At 44.9% G+C, this 19,578-nt stretch overlaps 2 protein-coding genes across 3 annotated transcripts in view; both read right to left on the bottom strand.

Moving 5' to 3' along the window:
* Positions 1-22: 22 nt before the first annotated feature.
* LOC134188036 (mothers against decapentaplegic homolog 6-like) lies at positions 23-3,480 on the bottom strand. The gene is made up of 4 exons (XM_062656221.1): positions 2,874-3,480; positions 2,638-2,715; positions 2,497-2,574; positions 23-1,212 (listed from the first exon to the last, which is right to left on the bottom strand). The coding sequence occupies exons 1-4, from the start codon at positions 3,274-3,276 to the stop codon at positions 668-670; spliced, it is 1,104 nt and encodes a 367-aa protein (XP_062512205.1). The 5' UTR covers positions 3,277-3,480; the 3' UTR covers positions 23-667.
* A 2,823-nt stretch (positions 3,481-6,303) lies between these two features.
* LOC134188360 (mothers against decapentaplegic homolog 3-like) overlaps positions 6,304-19,578 on the bottom strand; it is a 16,332-nt gene continuing 3,057 nt past the window's right edge. For both annotated transcript variants that reach the window (XM_062656552.1, XM_062656551.1), the window contains exons 4-6: positions 16,024-16,275; positions 7,166-7,330; positions 6,304-6,739 (exon numbers count right to left, since the gene is read on the bottom strand). In XM_062656552.1, the coding sequence (XP_062512536.1) occupies positions 6,471-6,739; positions 7,166-7,330; positions 16,024-16,275 (686 nt within the window). In that variant the 3' untranslated portion in view covers positions 6,304-6,470. The remainder of the gene's footprint in view (positions 6,740-7,165; positions 7,331-16,023; positions 16,276-19,578) is intronic.

Here is a 19,578-nt window from a genome sequence, read left to right as displayed (position 1 = left end):
AAACTGTATTGCATATAATTAATTTAATTAATTAGTCGAACCTCACACTCTCATACACAAAACCAAAATGCACTGATATTTATCATATTTACAATGAAGTCTTGTATAAAATAGAAACAGTATTTGCCAATCGAATAACAATACGGAACATGATGCAATCCACATACATCAAAACAATGACAAAAACTAGAATATCATTTAGTCAAGATTTTAGTATTAGAAGCAGCAACAAAACTCATCTGTTTCTCTCTTGCATCTTTGAGACCACGTGACAAAAGCATGTACTTTCAATTATTCAACTATTGCTCAGTCATCACATGTGACTGACCCATCATCAGACTGCACCCTGATTGTCAATGTAAACGCCAGTCTGCAGCTTTAATTCTATTGACTCCATTCTTAACTGCCACAATATGGGCAAACCCATACACAAAACCACCACCAAGCAGCAACACTACTACAGTACTCGTCACTGCACAAAAGTATCACGACTTGCTTGTCCACCATCTCAATTCACTACGTATCTTTACAACCACTCAATTGTCTACTATTTACACTTACATAACCAAATAACTATCCTTAGTCCAGCATAAAAATCATAGATTATTAGAATCCCGAGGGTAGGGTGGTGGGGAGATCCTTAGTGGTGCTGGCAATGCAAGTGCTGCTACCGTGTGACATTGAGAAATACTTCAATCCAGCATGGGCAACTGCTCGGATATTGTCTCGTGTAGCTAGGTCCCCAGCCTTTCGCGAAGCTAACTCTGAATGAGAACGGATCGTCGGGTATGTTTCCACTCTGTGGCGTCTTCTCGCATTCGAGCATCTCTCGACATCTCTCAAAATCAAAGACTCGAGTTGAGTAGCCGGGTTGGACTTTCTTGACCGCGGGTAGTCGGCCCTTTGACATATAGTCCAGAGTCGGGCTCTGAGCAAAAATCGGGTAGTCGCTCTGATTGTAGATCCAAACTCCATCGTCTTCACACGAAATCTGAATACCACGTCCAATGTGATCTCTCACTCTCTTGATGGCATCCGATCGCTTGTCGTTCGTAAGTGGTCCTATACACAGGCCGTTTGCAAGCGCTGACTCTGCGTAGATATCCACACACTCGCTCGTTGCATTATACATCCGACCGACTCTCTGCATGAGTTCCCAGTAAGCGATGTTGCACCAGTTTCGTGTACCTCTCCCAAGAGACTGTACATATTCTGTAAGAGACACACAGGATATGAGGCAATGAAAAACTCGACAAAACCAGAAGTTCCAACAAATGTTTTATGCAGCAAGAGAATCCATGAAAGACACAAACAGAAAGACTGAGCCAGGCTTGACCTATATTTAGGAATGACTAAATGTGTGTGTGTGTGTGTGTGTGTGTGTGTGTGTGTGTGTGTGTGTGTGTGTGTGTGTGTGCAAATCAAGTCCTAGACATAAGAGTGTGAGTATCATTTTCCACTAAAGTATGACTAACCAGAAAGGAACCTCTTCTCTAAATTTAGCCAAACAGAAACAACGTTACCAAAACAAATTCCCAAAATATTTGATCTACACTTTGTTGCTATGGAAATCTCAATAAAATTTCAATGTTGTTGTTCAGTTAGACAATCAGTCAGCTAACCGCCCACACACCTTCCACTCAGTCATATATCTCTCAAAACGCCGGTCCACTCACGCCTGTTGCCACTCAAACAAACACAGGGGACGCCTAATCAGACGCACAGCTCTGCTACAAGCTCTCATCCTCACCGCCCGCCGCTGACGACTACAAACAAGACCCACAAGCCACACACAACAGCACACGCGACAGAAACCGATTCGTCCCCGCCCGTCATCACACACACGTCCCCGGGGGTAGACAGAGACTAATCCATTGAAAGCCACCATCTTTCATCAAGCTTTACCTCATAACCGTGTTTACGTAGGCTCGACCCAAACGCGTCATTCCGACGCACCATCCCACACGACGCACTCGTCTCGCCTTCTACCGCACCGACAAACGCGAGGAGAGCGATTTTTAGTCGACCCGGAAGACAAACCGGGTACTACATGGCACTTGTTTAGACACAACGACACATTCCTCTCTTTATCATGTTCCCCGTTCAATGCAGAGCTCCTCCCACTCACCCAATACCAACCTGTTGCCTTATCGAATAGAATACTTATCAGCGAAAGAACGTGTGCCTGCTACCCAACATCTAAAATCTCAACCGAACTGCTACCGAAACGAAAATAGTAGAAATCGTTTGCGAAACGTTGGCGCCGCGAATGCGTCTCGGATGGCCGCCGCACGTGCGTCGTCTGCCAACTCGTAGTACAACAGCTTGTGGCTGCGGTGCTGCGTAAAGTGATTTGGGGCGGCAGACAACTCCTACATGTTTCAACTATGACTGCATGATGACCTACCGGCGCCTAACACCGTGCATGACAGAATGAGACAAAGCGGTGAAACAGACAGAGAGAAAAAGGGGGAGAGAGATGACTGAACAACTCACCGGATAGCGTGCGCATTGGCGACGTCTCCGACTCTGCGGTTACACTCGACACAGTGAACGTTGTCGAGCAAGTACAATCTGGTGACGAACACAAGACGGTTTGACAAGGCGTCGTTTCGTACACACTGCACTGCGTCTTACCGTCCGACTTCTCTCCGACCGACAACTGGCACGTCGAAATCCTCAGACCGGCGTCGGACAGGCTGGCGACTGCATCGTCTGCACGCAAAAACACAAATGAAAACAAATTCGAAATCGTTAGTTCACGTTAGAAAAACAGATAGACACAGCGAGAACACACAAACGGACCACCGTTCAGTCAGAATAGTGAAAAAGAAAGATGGACGAGCACATTTTTCCCACCATTTTTGACTCACCTTCGCGATCGATTCGACTGTAGTGATAGGGATTGATACAGACGAGGCCGTCGTCGCTTTTTCGGCTCTTTCTCTCGCAGCAAGGGCGAGATTTGAGGCGCGAGCGCTCGTCGACGTCGACCCAGCGCCACACACGACACGTCAAGACCTCGGGCGACAGACGTCCGGCTTGCGTCTCGATCTCATCGCAATCAGCGAAGAAACACGGCCCGCTCGATTCCTCCCCACCGTCGCGAGCGGCGACGACGAGCTCGCGGAGGTCCTCGAGGTCCTTGTTCTTTTTGAGTCGCTTGAAGAGACACTTGCACGCCTGGTAGAGCGTCTCTTCGATTGCCGACTCCTTCTCGACGACACGAGATCGCCAGAGGGCCTTGATAAGCGCGTTTCTCTTCGACTTGAACATGTGACTTGTCCGCAAGGCGACGCTACTGATGTTGCTACAGTGTACGAAGCCAGAGAGACGAGTGGTGCGCTAGCGCGCTGAGCACGGGTCTATAAACTTGTGGGACGGGATGACGTGGAGGCCGTATAGCTCCTGGACAGCCGCGCCGTCTCGTCGCGTCTCGCTCCAGTCCACAAACCTACATCAGTAATTTCCGTGCGCAGCCAGCTGCTGCCTTGCAACAGATTACCGCTTATTGGATCCGGCGACGTCACGTGATCCATATGCATTGATTAATTAGTAGAACCCGTATCGAAAGCGTGTCGGCGATTGGTCGCGACGTGTCACGTGAATCGTACCAGACTTGTTGGCGCGTCGCTGGTTAGGCTAGGCGCTTGTTGGCTCCGTCAAGGCTTCCCGTCCGAGTTACAACACAGCAGCACTTCTCGTCTACACCACACTAAGGTACGTCACTCGAAACGCACCCCCGTTATCGAATTCGTCTCCTTGTCTCTCCAACTCTCGCCTCGCGGTCGATTTCTCTCATAATCGCATTTCAGTCAATTAGACAGGTGGGCGTGGTACCCGCCAAAACGTTCTCCCTCTTCGCCATTTGACCTTTTCCTTACACGATTTCGTCTCTAACCGTCGCCAGGATATCCACTCGCGACGTTTCTGTCGAGGGTGGCTGCGTGGCAACATCCAGCTCGTCTCACTAAATTTGCACGGCGCCAGCCATATGGAGATAAAGCTATCATCTCTCCAATTGGGGCGGAAGTAGGCACGCAACGTGTGCAGTTCCTGTGCTAATGTAATTGACACGCTCGACGAACGACGGCGTACGTTGTGAAACGAACGTGTACGATGACCACCCCATATTTCTTTTTGTTTTTCAATGTGAAACAATTTGTCCTCGATTTTGCCTGATTTTTGTGATGTCGTGTGGTGTACGGATGTCACTTAGTTAGCGACACCACGAGGCGAAATATGCGCCACCTTCCGAGGTGGCTGTCAAAACCGCCTGTAGGTTCATTGCTCTTCTCTTATTGACCATCTCTGTTTCGTTTTTCATCTCGTCTAACCGCCAGGTGTCATCCATCTGGTTGTTACAGCTGACGCGGACATCCCACCAAGCACAGTCGCGTCGCGGGACTTCCCCTGACGTCAAAATTCCCCAGGAAACAATATATTCGACCCGTCATCCAGATTGCCGTGACCTCCGGATTTCTACTCAATCCGATTTGTTGTCGTCGAGGCTTGACTCGCTCCTCCTAATTCGACCTCCGCCCCGCAATTCGTCCTATTCATATGCCTATGAGGAGAACTCGGTGTGAGAACTCCAAGTGGTCGCAAGGATGTGGCCTCGCTACAGGCGACGCTAATTTCGCGTTTCCATGCGGTCACAGGTTGCGACGTTCTTGCGGCTTTGAGCAATTGAAACAAGTTGTGTTGTTGTGATCTCTGCTCGTTGACTCATACACAAACAGAGATAAGAAAAAAATACACAAACTGCGTCCCTCTCTCCTACTCTCCGTTCAAAGTAAAGAGACCTTTATGCTTGTGCGGGTACAACAAAATTCCGCCCCGGATTTTTATATTTTTGTCAAGTTTCTTACAGAAACCGATTGTAATAGTAGGTGTACGTCACGTGAGTCACGTGCGACTCGTTTCTGCAAGGTTTGCGGTCGCCTGCTGGAGTGGGGAGCGCTGGCATCCGGATGGCGACCGGAGATCGACCTTAGCGGTCTGAAGAACAGAAGTCGTATCCGAGATTGTGTGCAGTGCACACTAAACGCGAGCAAGAAAAACAGGTGTTTTGCATACAGACCTAATGCTGACCACACAATCTGGCTCAATGATGGAAGTTCAATAATAACACATTGGCTTAGTCTTTTAAATGCAATGAGTCATTGTTATACACATTCCTCTCTCTCTCTCTCTCTCTCTCTCTCTCTCTCTCTCTCTCTCTCTCTCTCTCTCTCTCTCTCTCTTCCTTTCATGTTTACTCTACACACAAGTGAGAGTAGATGACAAACTCCTGGTGGACTGGGAGAGCAATTATCATGCTCCCTCTGTTTTTACTAGGAAACACACACAGTCTCCACACACACAAGTGTATGGTGATCTATGCATTCAATCTTGCGCAATCACAATCAGAGGTTTGCAATGATTGTGGTGTGTGTGTGTGTGTGTGTGTGTGTGTGTGTGTGTGTGTGTGTGTGTGTGTGTGTGTGTGTGTGTGTGTGTGTGTGTGTGTGGGTGGAGATTGCGACTGTTGAGTGGCTGGATGCCACTTGATGCCACTTGATGCCACTTGATGCCACTTGATGCATACAGTGAGTGGATTGCTTATCTATTGGGTGGCTTCCAGGATAAGATGCTTGTTTTGAGTTGGAGATGACTCACAAGATGCTCCATGTTTGTCTTCGACATACTTTCTCATACACTATTTCATCTTGAAGTGGGAGACTCCATGCTTGATTGTTAGACTGACTTTATGCTGTTGATCATCCATCCCTGTCTGCCAGCTATTTGTATCTCACTTCCATGGCTATCATCGTCATCATCATCATTATAATAATCCATAAACTTGCAAGGCACACCTTGCTGTTGTATCAGGCATCAGTCTGTTAGGTCTCAATCTGCATTATCATCACTTAGTCGGAGTTCCTTACAGATGTACTCACCTATTATGTACCAGTCTATTATACAGCCCATTGGGTCAGTACCATGTGGTTCTTTGTTTATTGTGATCATATGTGTACTACACCAAAGTCTAACATACAGTGTGTGTGACCCGTCTAAATGGTAGTCAACACTGACCAGCAGGCCAAAAATATTTGGGGTGGCAGATGCTCAAGCTGGTTACTGACGCCTCAACATCTATTGATGTCATACCTCACATGTTTATGTGGGTTATTTACAAACAACTGGTTGGAGACAGGAGTTCTGTACAACAAAGGTTATATTGTACACAGTGGGAATGGGGTATATACACACACACCTCTGGATCTAACAACCGTCCTAAGTGGCTGGACACATAGCAAGTACATCATACTACGTGTGTATTTTGCATACAGGTGATCAGGTCTTACTCTGATAAAACAGAAAATCTACATGAAGAAAAACTAAACTAGAGTCAGTGTAAACAACCATGTCACATACATCACAAACAGCCAATGTGTAGTGACAGTATTCATCTCCGTTTATACGTATTACGACTTGGAACCAATCTGGAACTGCGGAGACCCCATGTGGGCCAGAACGCGGTCGAGCCATTTGAGTGGTCCGTTGAGGTGGATCTCGATCCAACATGGAGTGCTCGTCACTGTCTGTCGTCGGTATTCGGCACCCCAGCCTTTCACGAAGCTCATACGAATGGTGCACATGCGTGTGAGTTGGTAGACAGCCTCAAACCCTCGGTGAACAGACTGAGCAAGAAGTTGTGCGAATTCTTGGTTATTGAAGATGTTTAGATGGCATCCTAGGTACAAGAGTATACTGATGTCTCAATGATGCAGAGATGCATTCGTCTAATATAATAATCTGATGTATTAAGAGATGCATTCCTTCAATACAATAGTGTAATGTATTGTGAGACGTATCCCTCCAATACAATAGTCTAGTGTATTGTGAGATGCATCCCTCTAATACAATAGTCTAGTGTATTGTGAGATGCATCCCTCCAATACAATAGTCTGGTGTATTGTGAGATGCATCTCTCCAATACAATAGTCTAATGTATTGTGAGATTCATCCCTCCAATACAATAGTCTAGTGTATTGTGGGATGCATCCCTCCAATACAATAGTCTAATTATTGAGGGATGCATCCCTTCAATACAATAATCTAATGTATTATAAGCTGCATCTCTCCAGTAACACAAAAGGTATGTATTTGAGTTACTCACCTGAAGGAATCTTGCACACTGTTGCCGGATGCCATCCGTATCTCTGGTTACAGTTTGGACTCTGTACGAACACAGCGCTGTCGCTCAGACATTCGGCAAACACTTCGCCACCGACATAGTATAGCTTGACACCCTTCCCGATGTGACGGCGTGTCAACTCCGTAGCTAGAGAAATAGAAACAATGGATGCACATTCAAACCACCAAACGGACAAACACAAATAAACACAAACAGACAAACAAGAAACTGACAATCACACAAACAGACAGGCAAACAGACAAACAATGAAAAGAGAAACAAACAGACAGACAGACAGACTGACAATAACAACAAAAACAGGCAGACAAACAACAACCAGACAGACAGACAGACAGATAATAACAACAAAAACAGGCAGACAAACAACAACCAGACAGACAGAACAAAAAGACAAGCAAACAGACAGACAGGCAGACAAACAACAACCGGACAGACAGACACAGACAGACAGACAAACAGCAACCATATAGACAAAAATAGTGTGTAACTGTTACACCGTACTCTACAGATTCACACACACCACACACCGCACCACACACACACACCGCAACTCTCAACGGCCGTCCCTCAATCTGGTCCCCAATTTCTCCCAACCTCTGCTTTTCCCCGTACACACGACAACAACACCCTCCACCTCCCGCATTCCAAGAACAGCTGATATGGGCAGGACAATATTAACACCATCAAGATTGAGCCGACAGACCCACCTACCAACATCCAAGTAATTAACACCCCAGCAAGCATGCAGCAATACTTCACACATCAACGGCCGTGATTCACACCGTCTCCTTCACCCGCAAGACGGACAACTCGATTTTGACACATCAAGAAGGGAACTCGCAACGACCAAACAGACAAGACCCTCATTGTTCCCTCACAGAGTCAACAGAAGTATACAAGGTTGACCAACCGTGTACACACGCTAGCATCATACAAGACAACAGGTTAGGTTGCTGATCGAATTTCCAAGTAAAGTGTATTACAAGAGATGGATACATATAACTGAAGTCGACCGCCGGCATGCATGACCGACTGCAGTGAAGAAATTACGGTTTTCCATTGGCTACTCGTGTAGTAGTACAGACTATCCGATAAACTTGCGGTTTCTCAGTGTTACTCCGCTTGCATGAAAACCGAAATACAAAAGTCAGAGACACCAAAACAAGTGGACTGAATACGTCCAACGACACATTCTGGTTGCCACTCTGTGTCTTCATACGTTTCAGTGAGAAGGATAGCAACACATGTAGCTGACTAACCGAAAAACTTAGGCAGCAGCAAGTATGCCAGCTTGTCATGTTTGTTGCAGAGGAAAAAATTTCGACAGAAAAAGATTGTATGTGAAGAAGCAACTGCATGTATGCATCTCGGTCTATTGTGATGTGGTCGTGTGTTGCTATTGTCAGTTACTTGAGTGAGACAATGAGTGATTGAATAGCAGCTGTGGCACCATATGGAGATACTCTTGATGTCTCTATTTCGTGTTGGATGTAAAATATTTGATCTGGTGTCTACATGATGGTATGACTAGGTATGACCATCTGCTACCTGTTGCTTAATTAACTGACTTAATGATTATATGCAAAACGCTCACGTTTCGAGATTCGAATGTTACATAAATATGGATGACAACTGATAGAGTCATGGACTAAGTCTGTCTGTCTGTCTGCCTGTCTACGTGATATCAAAACAATGTTACACAAGTAGTGGACGACAACTGACTGACAAGTCAAGCACCAAGTCTGTCTGTCTGTCTGTCTGTCTTCCTGTCTACGTTACAGCAAAACATTGTTACACATATACTGGACGACAACCGACAATGACGTCATGCACTAAGTCTGTCTGTCTGTCTGTCTGTACGTCTGTCTGTCTGTCTGTTTGTCTGTCTGTACGTCTGTCTGTCTGTCTGTCTGTCTGTCAATCACATCTATTTGAACACTTATCTATCATCTATTATTCATTTATCTGTCTGTCTGTCTGTTTGTTCGTCTGTCTTCCTGTCTACATGTTAGCGTTTTGCTACAACACGTTTTGATAAATTCCCACGTTCACTACAAATACAACCCTAAAGGAACGTCACAATTCGCCACTGGAAATGCGACTGACAAACAACCAAATGACAATAATCTTGGCCTATACAGTGATCACATATACACACCATTCTCACCTACATGCAACATCAAAATCCACACACTCAACCCATAAAAAGATCATAAACCACAACGTGCGCCTACAACCCAGATCCATACACATATCCTACAGCACAGATCCACCACTCATACACATGCTAGAAACACACACACACACACACACACACACACACACACACACACACACACACACACACACACACGCACACGCACACGCACACATGCTTGCACACACAAACACTCGCACACACGCACGCACACACACACACCTATCTCAACTTAAAAGGTAATGAATGGATGTCTAGATGGTCACATAATACTGTGGGGATACCATGCAATGGACACGCACGTGTGTGTGTGTGTGTGTGTGTGTGTGTGTGTGTGTGTGTGTGTGTGTGTGTGTGTGTGTGCGCTCGCGCACCCTAATGCTTAACCACCTATGCCTCATGCATATACAGTGAGTACACACAGCCCACAACCTTGAGATACTTCAACCAAGAGGCAAGAGTGAAACGTATTACTTAGTGATGAATATCTATGAAGGCAGGAGCCGAGATTATACTGTTAGTCTGAATGTATAAATAGACAAACGACATTTTGTTATCAGTCAACTTAATTGAGAGTTGATTACAGGAGTGATTAACCGTTTGAGTTGTACCTCAAGGTGTTAACCATACATACAATGGTCTGCCTGTCTCTGACACACACACACACACACACACACACACACACACACACACACACACACACACACACACACACACACACACACACACATGGACGAACGAACTGACACACAAACACACACGCACGCACACGCGTGCACACACACACACACACACTCCAACTATTTCCCCGAGTGTGGCCACCAGGAAGCCACACTCGCCACATACCACAACAACGACAAACCCCAACTTATGCAAACACCAGACACTCACTCAATGATTTACAACTCTGGCACCCATCTATAACTCATACTGCTTTACTTATAACTCTCCATGTGACATCCAAGTCTAGACTGCCACACCCACCACAACACAATTAATCCAATTTCCTACTAACCAACAGCTGCTTACACAGACAAACAAGGCAGGTCCACCCCACACTCCAACCACCACACAAGGAAAACTCATGACCCTAATAATAATGCCTAAACATTTCGAAACTCTGTGTGCATCATAAATGCTCAGCGATGATGTCACTACCCTAGTGACATCATCGGTTGGGGTCGTAACAGAATGTTGACCCTAGACATCATGCATTTATGGAGTCCTTCTGATTAGCTAAAGTGGGTTATGTAATGAAGACTGATTAATGGTGCCAGGATTTATCGAGAGTTGATGTCACTGGTGGTTGTGACACATGGGGATATTGAGCAACCGGTGAGACACTGGGAATATCCGGATTCGGATTGGGATTGCTATAAGCGAGTGGACCTGTCAAGGTGGTAAACATGAAAGTATGGAATAAACATGAGGGAGTGTCATGACATAAACATTAGGAAATGATGAGGCTGGAACAAGTGTGTGTGTGTGTGTGTGTGTGTGTGTGTGTGTGTGTGTGTGTGTGTGTGCATGTGTGTGTGTGTGTGTGTGTGTGTGTGTGTGTGTGTGTGTGTGTGTGTGTGTGTGTGTGCGCGTGAGTGTGTGTCTATGCATTTACCTTGAATGACATCATATGACGTCACGGTCTTCTTTGGCTTGTGTGTAATGCATTAGGTGTCTACATGTTTCGAATGCCGGATGTCTGGAATTTAGTCTAACTTCGGACAAGAAAATGTGGTTTATTTGAAAAGTAAGCAACAAGCAACCTCAAGAAGATAGAATCTTGATAAGGAAAGAAGTGTCAACAAAAGGAAGCAACAAAATATATAAATACCACCTACACATGGGGTGCATTCAATTGTGTGGAATTACCATGAAAGTATCTTGTCTACAATTTTAGTTACAGTTAGATTCTGTATGATAGTGACAGCTGGCTGAAGTTGATGTCAATTTAAACCTTGAATTTGTTCTTAGCAATCCAATCAATGTTGGACAGACTAGAGCTTTATTGCTTGAGGGTCGATTACCGAAAGGGGACCCACCTATCGAAACTGACATTGTTATGTTCGTTTTCATTTGGTAAGCATGAGGAAGTAGTAGACGCACAAACAAATAGAATCTTGTCTTTATATATGTAGGTATAGATAATATCTATATATATCTACACACACACACATGCACGGACGCACGCATGCACACACACGCATGCATGCATGCATGCACACACACACACACACACACACACACACACACACACACACACACACACACACACACAAGATCCTACATGTTTGTGCGCCTACTACTTTATCCCGCTTGGCTCATTGTTGCTCGAACTCTCCAGACGTGCTTACCGAATGAAGAAGGACGTAACTACATCAGTTTTGATAGGTGGGTCCCCTTTCGGGGATCAACCCTCGAGTGATAAAGCTCTCTATTCCAGGGTTCCCGCTACAGCGTGGCAGCATGGCACAGCGCCACGCTTCAGTAAAAGTGCGCCACGCTTCAGTAAAAGTGCGCCACGCTCAGAAACGGTAGATAGGAGTCCAATGTCTACAGCTACAGAATGTTAGAATTCCATACAACTGAAACACAATACTAAAGATGACAATAGCCACAAATCTAGACTCTTACAAAATAAATCGGGATGACAGCCTCATTCCAAACATACACACAAACGTTGATTGCAGTCCCAGATGCATTGCCTCTGATTCTAGTCCCGGATGCCCTTCCAGTGACCTGGAAAGCACACCAATTGAGGTTCTTCAGGCTCTTGTCCGAGAAATAGCACCTAGAATCTACTCTAGAGTAGTCATGGCTTCATGAGAAGCAACAACAGCAGTCCACGTCAATCAACGCCTGACGAGAGACTTTCTGTAGTTTTGTATTGCGCATGCGCAACCTATAAACATCGCTAAGAAGAGTCTAATCACTGGCAATCAAAGTTGATTTCCTTGCCAGGACACTTGAACGTATGTTACACACAATAGCTTCAATGCAAAGTCTACCTCACATGAGATCGGCTCCAGTGTGCATGTCCGACTATAAAGAGCAGACTGCATGCGTCATGGACCTGCTAATCCCGCCATGCTCACAAAAAATCTCTAACAAAAACCCAGCTACTCTGTCCGACATCGATCGGATAATATGCTAACGACGACATTCAAACTATAGAGAGCATAGTGCGCAAGGGAATAAACAGTTTTTTGCTTTCGTATAGTCAAAATAGAGAGTTTAATAGGACGTTGTATGCAATGTCACACAATAGGTGACGTCACAATTAAATGCAAGGTCACAATACATGACACCACAATGGAATACTTAATACTTTCTTACAGAGTTCAAGAGACGACAATAATGTATCTAAACCAAGAAATTTTCGGTGGCAATTTATTGTTGGTAATTTCGGTATGACTTTTGAGGCTGAAAATAAATCTCTACCTAAATTTTGTGTAAGGAGCCAGCAGCAATGTCCGGGAACATAGTATCGTCGTATACAGTACTTTATGCCCAATCTTGGATGACACGTGCATCGAGGCTGCTTGCAGCCCATGCAAGTCAGCGTATCTTGCCATACTTGCACAAACGTCAGAGCCGTATTGCTAATACCGTAAACGAATTCTATTGCTCTTGCTTGCGGCAGTCTCACACATAGAAGCATCAATATCTGCGTTTGCTGAGGCGCAGGCGCAGGCGCATGCCACCGCGTCAGTTTCCGTTTACTCAACGTTGGGGTCTGGAAGGCTGGCAGTTCTTGGTATTGGTAACTCGCCTCTTAGAGTTGGATTTGCCTTCCCTAGCCATTTCAGAAAGCTTGTCATCCCACACACTTTCTAGAGCTGCGCAATGCAACAACATTCGCGTGTAATATGTAGTAGCATGGCAAATGGCAAATGGATAAGGAGCTGACGTTAAACGGCAATCCCCCCAGTCAGATGGCTCGTTTTCTGTGCACTAAGCAGGAGCTATGGGCCGCTCTAAGCAATCTCATGGAGCCTGGCCAGGTGCTCGTAGTAGCGTAGGGCGTAGTACACCTACTACTGTAGTAGTACAGGAACTGCTGTGTTGTACACACCAGCTGTGCTGAGCACAATCGCGTAATGTCTACTTGCTGTCAACTACTAGCTACTTTAAAGATATTCTGTGCATCCACACTAGAGTTTCAAGCATTCGACGACTTCAACGTACCAAAAATTGATTGCCAAAATTCCTAATTAATGTCAACTTGAGCCAGCTGTCACTATCCAAAGCTACCGATTGAGCGGCATACGGAATCTAATGGTAAATGGAATACTCGCTGCTAATTACTTCAAACATCTAACTGTAACTAAAATCTTAGGCAAGATACTTTCGTGGTAATTCGTCACAATTGAATGCATCCGGGCAAAGCTGAGCAATGTAGCTAGTATAAAATATTTTAGACAAGTAAGGGGCTGTCTGTAAATAACGATAGTTTTCTACTCCGTAAATTTCACAAAGTTCTTCAGACCCACCACTCACCCTCCTGCTTTGTGCTACATAAAATATTGAAGACATGTGTACCAGTCAGTATATTGAATATTGCAGTCCTGTCGCTAGATTTATGCAATGTTCAAAGCACTTCAATAACTGCACAATATCCAGTGTCTCTATCAGGGTCGGCCAACTCTCTAAAGAAACATCCCTTGCCAAGAGGAGTCCCAAACAATGTCAGCTGTACTGTACAGCCATTTTCTCTATGCGCAAACTGTGTTTATCAGTAGAAGCTTTCTAACTGGATGCGAGTCTATACACTCAATACCAAGTGTGTCAAGAGGCATCATCAATATTTTTACTTAGAAAACTTCAGAGACCAACCACCCACAAACGTAAAGTTTACGGAGTGAAAAAACTATCGATATTTACGGACAGCCCCTAAGACTGTCAGTCGTACGAACGTCGAACAAACGTTGCTCGTTCTCTGTATACGATATTGGAGACACACAAAAGTGTAGTCAAAAAATCATCAACCCTAAAGCCAATCAATTAGGAACACAGCAAGGCTGCAAACATGTGAGAAAGGTCGTGAATGCGCAAACCAGGTTGGCGAGACCTGAAGCCACATGGTAAGGTTGGTTACAAACCGGTTTGAAAAAGTCACAAAGGTCATACCAACAGCCAGGAAAATGTGATGTCACAAGCCAGTGGGAAACACCGGTGACCCTACAAGCTGGTTGGATCACCCTACAAGCTGGTTGGAACCGATCTGCGTCACCAGGTGACATCGATGTCAACATTTTCACATTTCCTGGTATACCCACACAGCAAGAGGTCAGCCAAATTTTCTAAGAAAAAAACTGGACTGAAACCAAATCCCCATGCCACAGGTGACATCCAATGTCAACATTTTCACATTTCCTGGTATACCCACACAGCAAGACCTCTGCCAAATTATCTGCCAAATTTCTAAGAAAAAACTGGACTGAAACCGAATCCCCATGCCACACACGTGCCACACAAGCTGCATCCACATCTTCATTACCTATACACAATATGTTCCACCATCTGCCAACCCCACCCTATTGAAAGTATACATTACATTTGCTATTTCAAGACACCCAGTTAAGGGTGACATCCTGATCCACCTTTACCTCACTGAAACCTGGCACTGAAACCTTGTTGTTCCACTGTCTTCATCCCAAATGACCACACCCGATGGCGATAAGGTTTCTCATCATAAATAGTCGTTGAAATCGGAAACTGCAAGGCGCAGTGGTTTCCCTCTTGAGGTTCATGCCAATCATTAATATTAATAAACATCCTAAACCACCACATCCTAAAGCACCAGACTGTTTGACTTGAAAGCTTTTCATTTCAGAGGAAGGTAGATCAATAATGACGAGATGACATGCATTTTTGAATGTCTGGTTTGATGGATGATGTACATATGTATTAATATTTTTTAGGTAATTCTATGTCTGGATTGTGTGGAAAGTATTTTTACTGGGAGATCAGAGCGATTCCAATATTTTATTTTGTTACGGATGTAACAGACTGAGGTTACCGCAGTTTCTAGAAATCTTGTAAGCAAAAGAGTTGTGTGTGTGTGTGTGTGTGTGTGTGTGTGTGTGTGTGTGTGTGTGTGTGTCAGTGTGTGTGTGTGTGTGTGTGTGTGTGTGTGTGTGTGTGTGTGTGTGTGTGTGTGTGTGTGTATGTCAGTGTGTGTGTGTGTGTGCGTGCGCGCACGTGCAAGTCACATCAGCAATGGAAACCCATTGCTCATTCATTCAGAATTTCTGTCATTTCCAGTGACACCAGTAATGCTGGGTGTCCACATTGATGCCACATAAAAAATGTAAAAATACAAAAAATTGTTTGAATGTTTTGGCTGTGTTTTTGAGGGACAAGAAAATGGGACATGCTTCTTCTATTTGGGTAAGAATGAATCATACTGGCAAATGTGTAAAGTGCAGTGACCGCACTGAAGTGCACTGTGTGTGATTGACCCATAGTTTGTAGTTGAGATAATACTATAATACCATGTACACATGACATACACGCACGCACGCACGCACACACACACACACACACACACACACAAACATACGAGCACACACACACACACACACACACACACACACACACACACACACACACACACACTCACCTGGATCTCTATGTACATTCGACAGCAAACCTAAACAGAATCGATCTGCAGATGACGGATCCGTAAAGCCGTCGATCGTCAGACACGGCAGTCTCGTGTGAAACGTCTCCGCCACACGATTCTGCATCTCGTAGTATGCAACTGAGCACCAGAATGGAGGCTCCTGATATTCTACTGGCTCAACGTCCGAGTCTTGCATCGAAGGAACGGATGATGGACTGGGAGTGATCGGCGTCGAACAAACATCAACACCTGGGAAATAATAAACGGAAAATATCAGAGCAACTACAATAGTACATGCACACAATCTGTCGTGTGATATCAAATCAGTCTGTCTGTCTGTCTGTCCCTCCATCTGCCTGTCTGTCCATTTGTCCGTCCATCCATCCATCCATCTGTCTGTCTATCTGTCAGTCTAACTTGTCCGTCCATCCATCTATTTGTCTGTCCATCCATCCATCTGTCAGTCCATCTGTCCATCCAACTGTCTGTTTGTCCATCTGTCTGTCCGTCCATCCATCTGTCAGTCTGTATGTCCATCCGTCTGTCTGTCCATCCGTCCGACCGTCCATCCATCTGTCAGTCTGTCCATCCATCTGTCTGTCTGTCCATCTGTCTGTCCGTCCATCCATCCGTCAGTCTGTCTGTCCATCCGTCTGTCTGTCTGTCCATCCATCCATCTGTCCGTCCATCCACCTGTCTGTCTAATTGTCTGTCCATTTGTCTGCCTGCCTCCATCTACTGTACCCATTCCATCATCACATCCACACACGTTCGAAATCCTTACGTCCTTCAACCCTCAAAGCCAAGAACAAAACTCATTCAAAAAGATCGCACACATACTCGCATGACCGCACAGCTCGCAACCCAAAATACAATTGAAACATTGGGAAGCAGTATTCATCACATGTGCCAAAATCTTTGTAACCGGTCTGGAGCATACACAAACCCATGCCATTCTAAATCGCTCTGCCTGCTTCCCACCATGTCTATCTCTCACTACAGAGTCACTGTGTGTCATTTACAGTAAATTAATCCACCCCAACGTCGTCACATCTCGTCTCCCAACTGTAGACTATCATTAGCACGAGAACATCGTGATATCTAGAAAACGTAAAATTAAAAATTTGCCGCCCAGTAACAGTGTCTAGATCCAGTGCTCGAGTCGTCACACACACACACACACACACACACACACACACACACACACACACACACACACACACACACACACACACAAGACAGACACGCACACACACACAAAGACAGACAGACAGACGGACAGACAGACAGACAGACAGACAGACAGACAGACAGACAGACAGACAGACAGACAGACAGACAGACAGACAGACAGACACACACAGGATTACAATAGGACAAAACACGAAAGAAGAAAACGCCACAGAGAAATAGTAAAAAATTGCGGATGCAAACCAAAGGGTCACACACAAACACACCCATGTTAGTGTACTTGATCGCTTTGCATCATCAGGAATAAACCCTAATTTAATTATATTTCACAATATGGGCACATCCATCGTGCACCTACATACAATGTTTATCACACGGCACGTCTACCGTGTAATTCATTAACAATTTGAGATAAAAATCGGATGAGTTGATGATGATCGATTAAAGTTGTTAATTAATTACTCGGAAAGATGTCACCCCAACACATGGTCGTCAGTGCCAATTACAAGCTGACTAATTGAGCGCAAATTGAGTTTCGTCTTGCACTATGCAATCAACTGATTCACATACAGTGTGTGTATGTGTGTGTGTGTGTGTGTGTGTGTGTGTGTGTGTGTGTGCGTGGTGTGGTGTGTGTGTGTGTGTGTGTGTGTGTGTGTGTGTGTGTGCATGTGTGATGCCAACAATGACTGTCAAAGAGAAAAACACTGGCCGTTTCAATGATCGTGACAATAAACGGGACGCATCACGTTTTCTGCAAAACATCGACATTTAAAACTCACACTTCCAACCGTCCAAAATCCAAAACTTGTACAAAAGATTGGACACTTAATTAACACTGACCACGCCCATTTTGACATACAAAGTACCCCGTATGATGTTATCATAATGTATTAGAATGTCGGTCTGTAGGCATGACTGACCCGAGCGCTACGAGCAACGACATCTTCATTCGTTGAGATCACAATAACATCCAACTTACTCACGTGTGCTTTCCAAGCTCATGCAAATAGCATAAAACACATCAAATTGACATTAAACGGAATGCAACGTCTGAAGCCAATGACACAACAAGGGAGTAACACACACTTGGATTATAACCAAACGTCAAAGAAATCGTGTAAACGAAGTCATACATTTACAACAAATTTGCAGATCTGAACGTGTATACCAATCGGTCGGTACGTTTGAATGCATGTCTGTCCGTGTGTCGCACGTGCGTCAAGATGTTGAACCCATCGTACACGACCAACCACAACATAACCCGGCTACTACATCGCAATCTTCATACCGATCGATCGTCATTAGACGCTCGTAGGACTCAGATACATAGTAATACACATACAGCCAACGAGAGACATCAACCGTACGCTACACCTACTGCCGATGACCCCTACATGTCAACCATTATCAGCACTTAGTACTTATTGATATCAATAATTACAGTACCATTACCACTATGTGATAGCTGATATTAAATATTAATAGAAGGAACAGTTGACATTATATGAAAAGCAATGGAATATCAAGCAGGCTAAACAAACTAGCAGTGCCACACTCTATGATTGTTATGCAACCTACTGGTACCCGCACACTTGACTTCGTCGGTCCTAGTTAGTGTGCAAGGTGTATATAATGTATAATAAAATTAATATATTTTTTCCAGCCTCGATGTTATTGGAGAAAGAGAAGGCCGATGCCGACGAAAGAGAGCAGACGAGAAAACTTATTTCTAACTCATATGGGCTAAAGTTCCAGCCAAAAACAAAGTACTTCCACTCATCACATGGCCTAATTGTTACATCACATTTCTATTATGATTTGCTTCCAAGTGAGTGTCGATTGGATATGGCAATGGTCACACTCAATACCCCATCATGTGATCGACATTGACCATATGCACAATTGAGTCGAAAATTTCCTGTCACTAGAATGCTTCAAGCTTCCACCAACATGTGAGACTTAATTATACTATTCATAACAGCAAAGCTTCTTCCTCTAACAGACAGTCAATTATCAGGCTCAAAACCCATATTAGCATTTTGTAATGATTTGAGAAGCATGTGTTAAGTGGAGGGACACTAGAACGGCTAGGATGTCATTCTGCTGTGCTTATGAAAGAAAGTGGCGTGACTGCGCGCCAATTACAATTCACTCAAGGTGTTTGCAACCTCCGGGCGACACCTTGACACCTTCGCGGACCGCCCCCGCTAATCCAATCAGCGACGCCGCCGTTCATGGCGGGAGTTCAGAGATCGTCTGTACTGTGTACGTCCGTAAACACCGTCTGTCCAGTCATCGGCGTTTGTCACCATGGGTACGGACGCTTTCGCGCGCACGTCAAAAATATGCAATTCGCTC

Source organism: Corticium candelabrum, chromosome 12, assembly GCF_963422355.1.
Source record: "Corticium candelabrum chromosome 12, ooCorCand1.1, whole genome shotgun sequence".
Classification (NCBI taxonomy): Eukaryota; Metazoa; Porifera; class Homoscleromorpha; order Homosclerophorida; family Plakinidae; genus Corticium; species Corticium candelabrum.
The sequence above is the reverse complement of the archived record's forward strand: the minus strand, read 5'-3'. Positions and strand labels throughout refer to the sequence as shown.

What these genes read in the sequence shown, in the direction of transcription:
- LOC134188036 (XM_062656221.1), bottom strand. Translation starts at nt 3,276, where the DNA reads ATGTTCAAGTCGAAGAGAAACGCGCTTATCAAGGCCCTCTGGCGATCT. An exon ending in GGTCGGAGAGAAGTCGGACG is followed by an intron (nt 2,575 to 2,637) that starts GTAAGACGCAGT and finishes GTTCGTCACCAG; the next exon opens with ATTGTACTTGCTCGACAACG. An exon ending in GCCAATGCGCACGCTATCCG is followed by an intron (nt 1,213 to 2,496) that starts GTGAGTTGTTCA and finishes TGTCTCTTACAG; the next exon opens with AATATGTACAGTCTCTTGGG.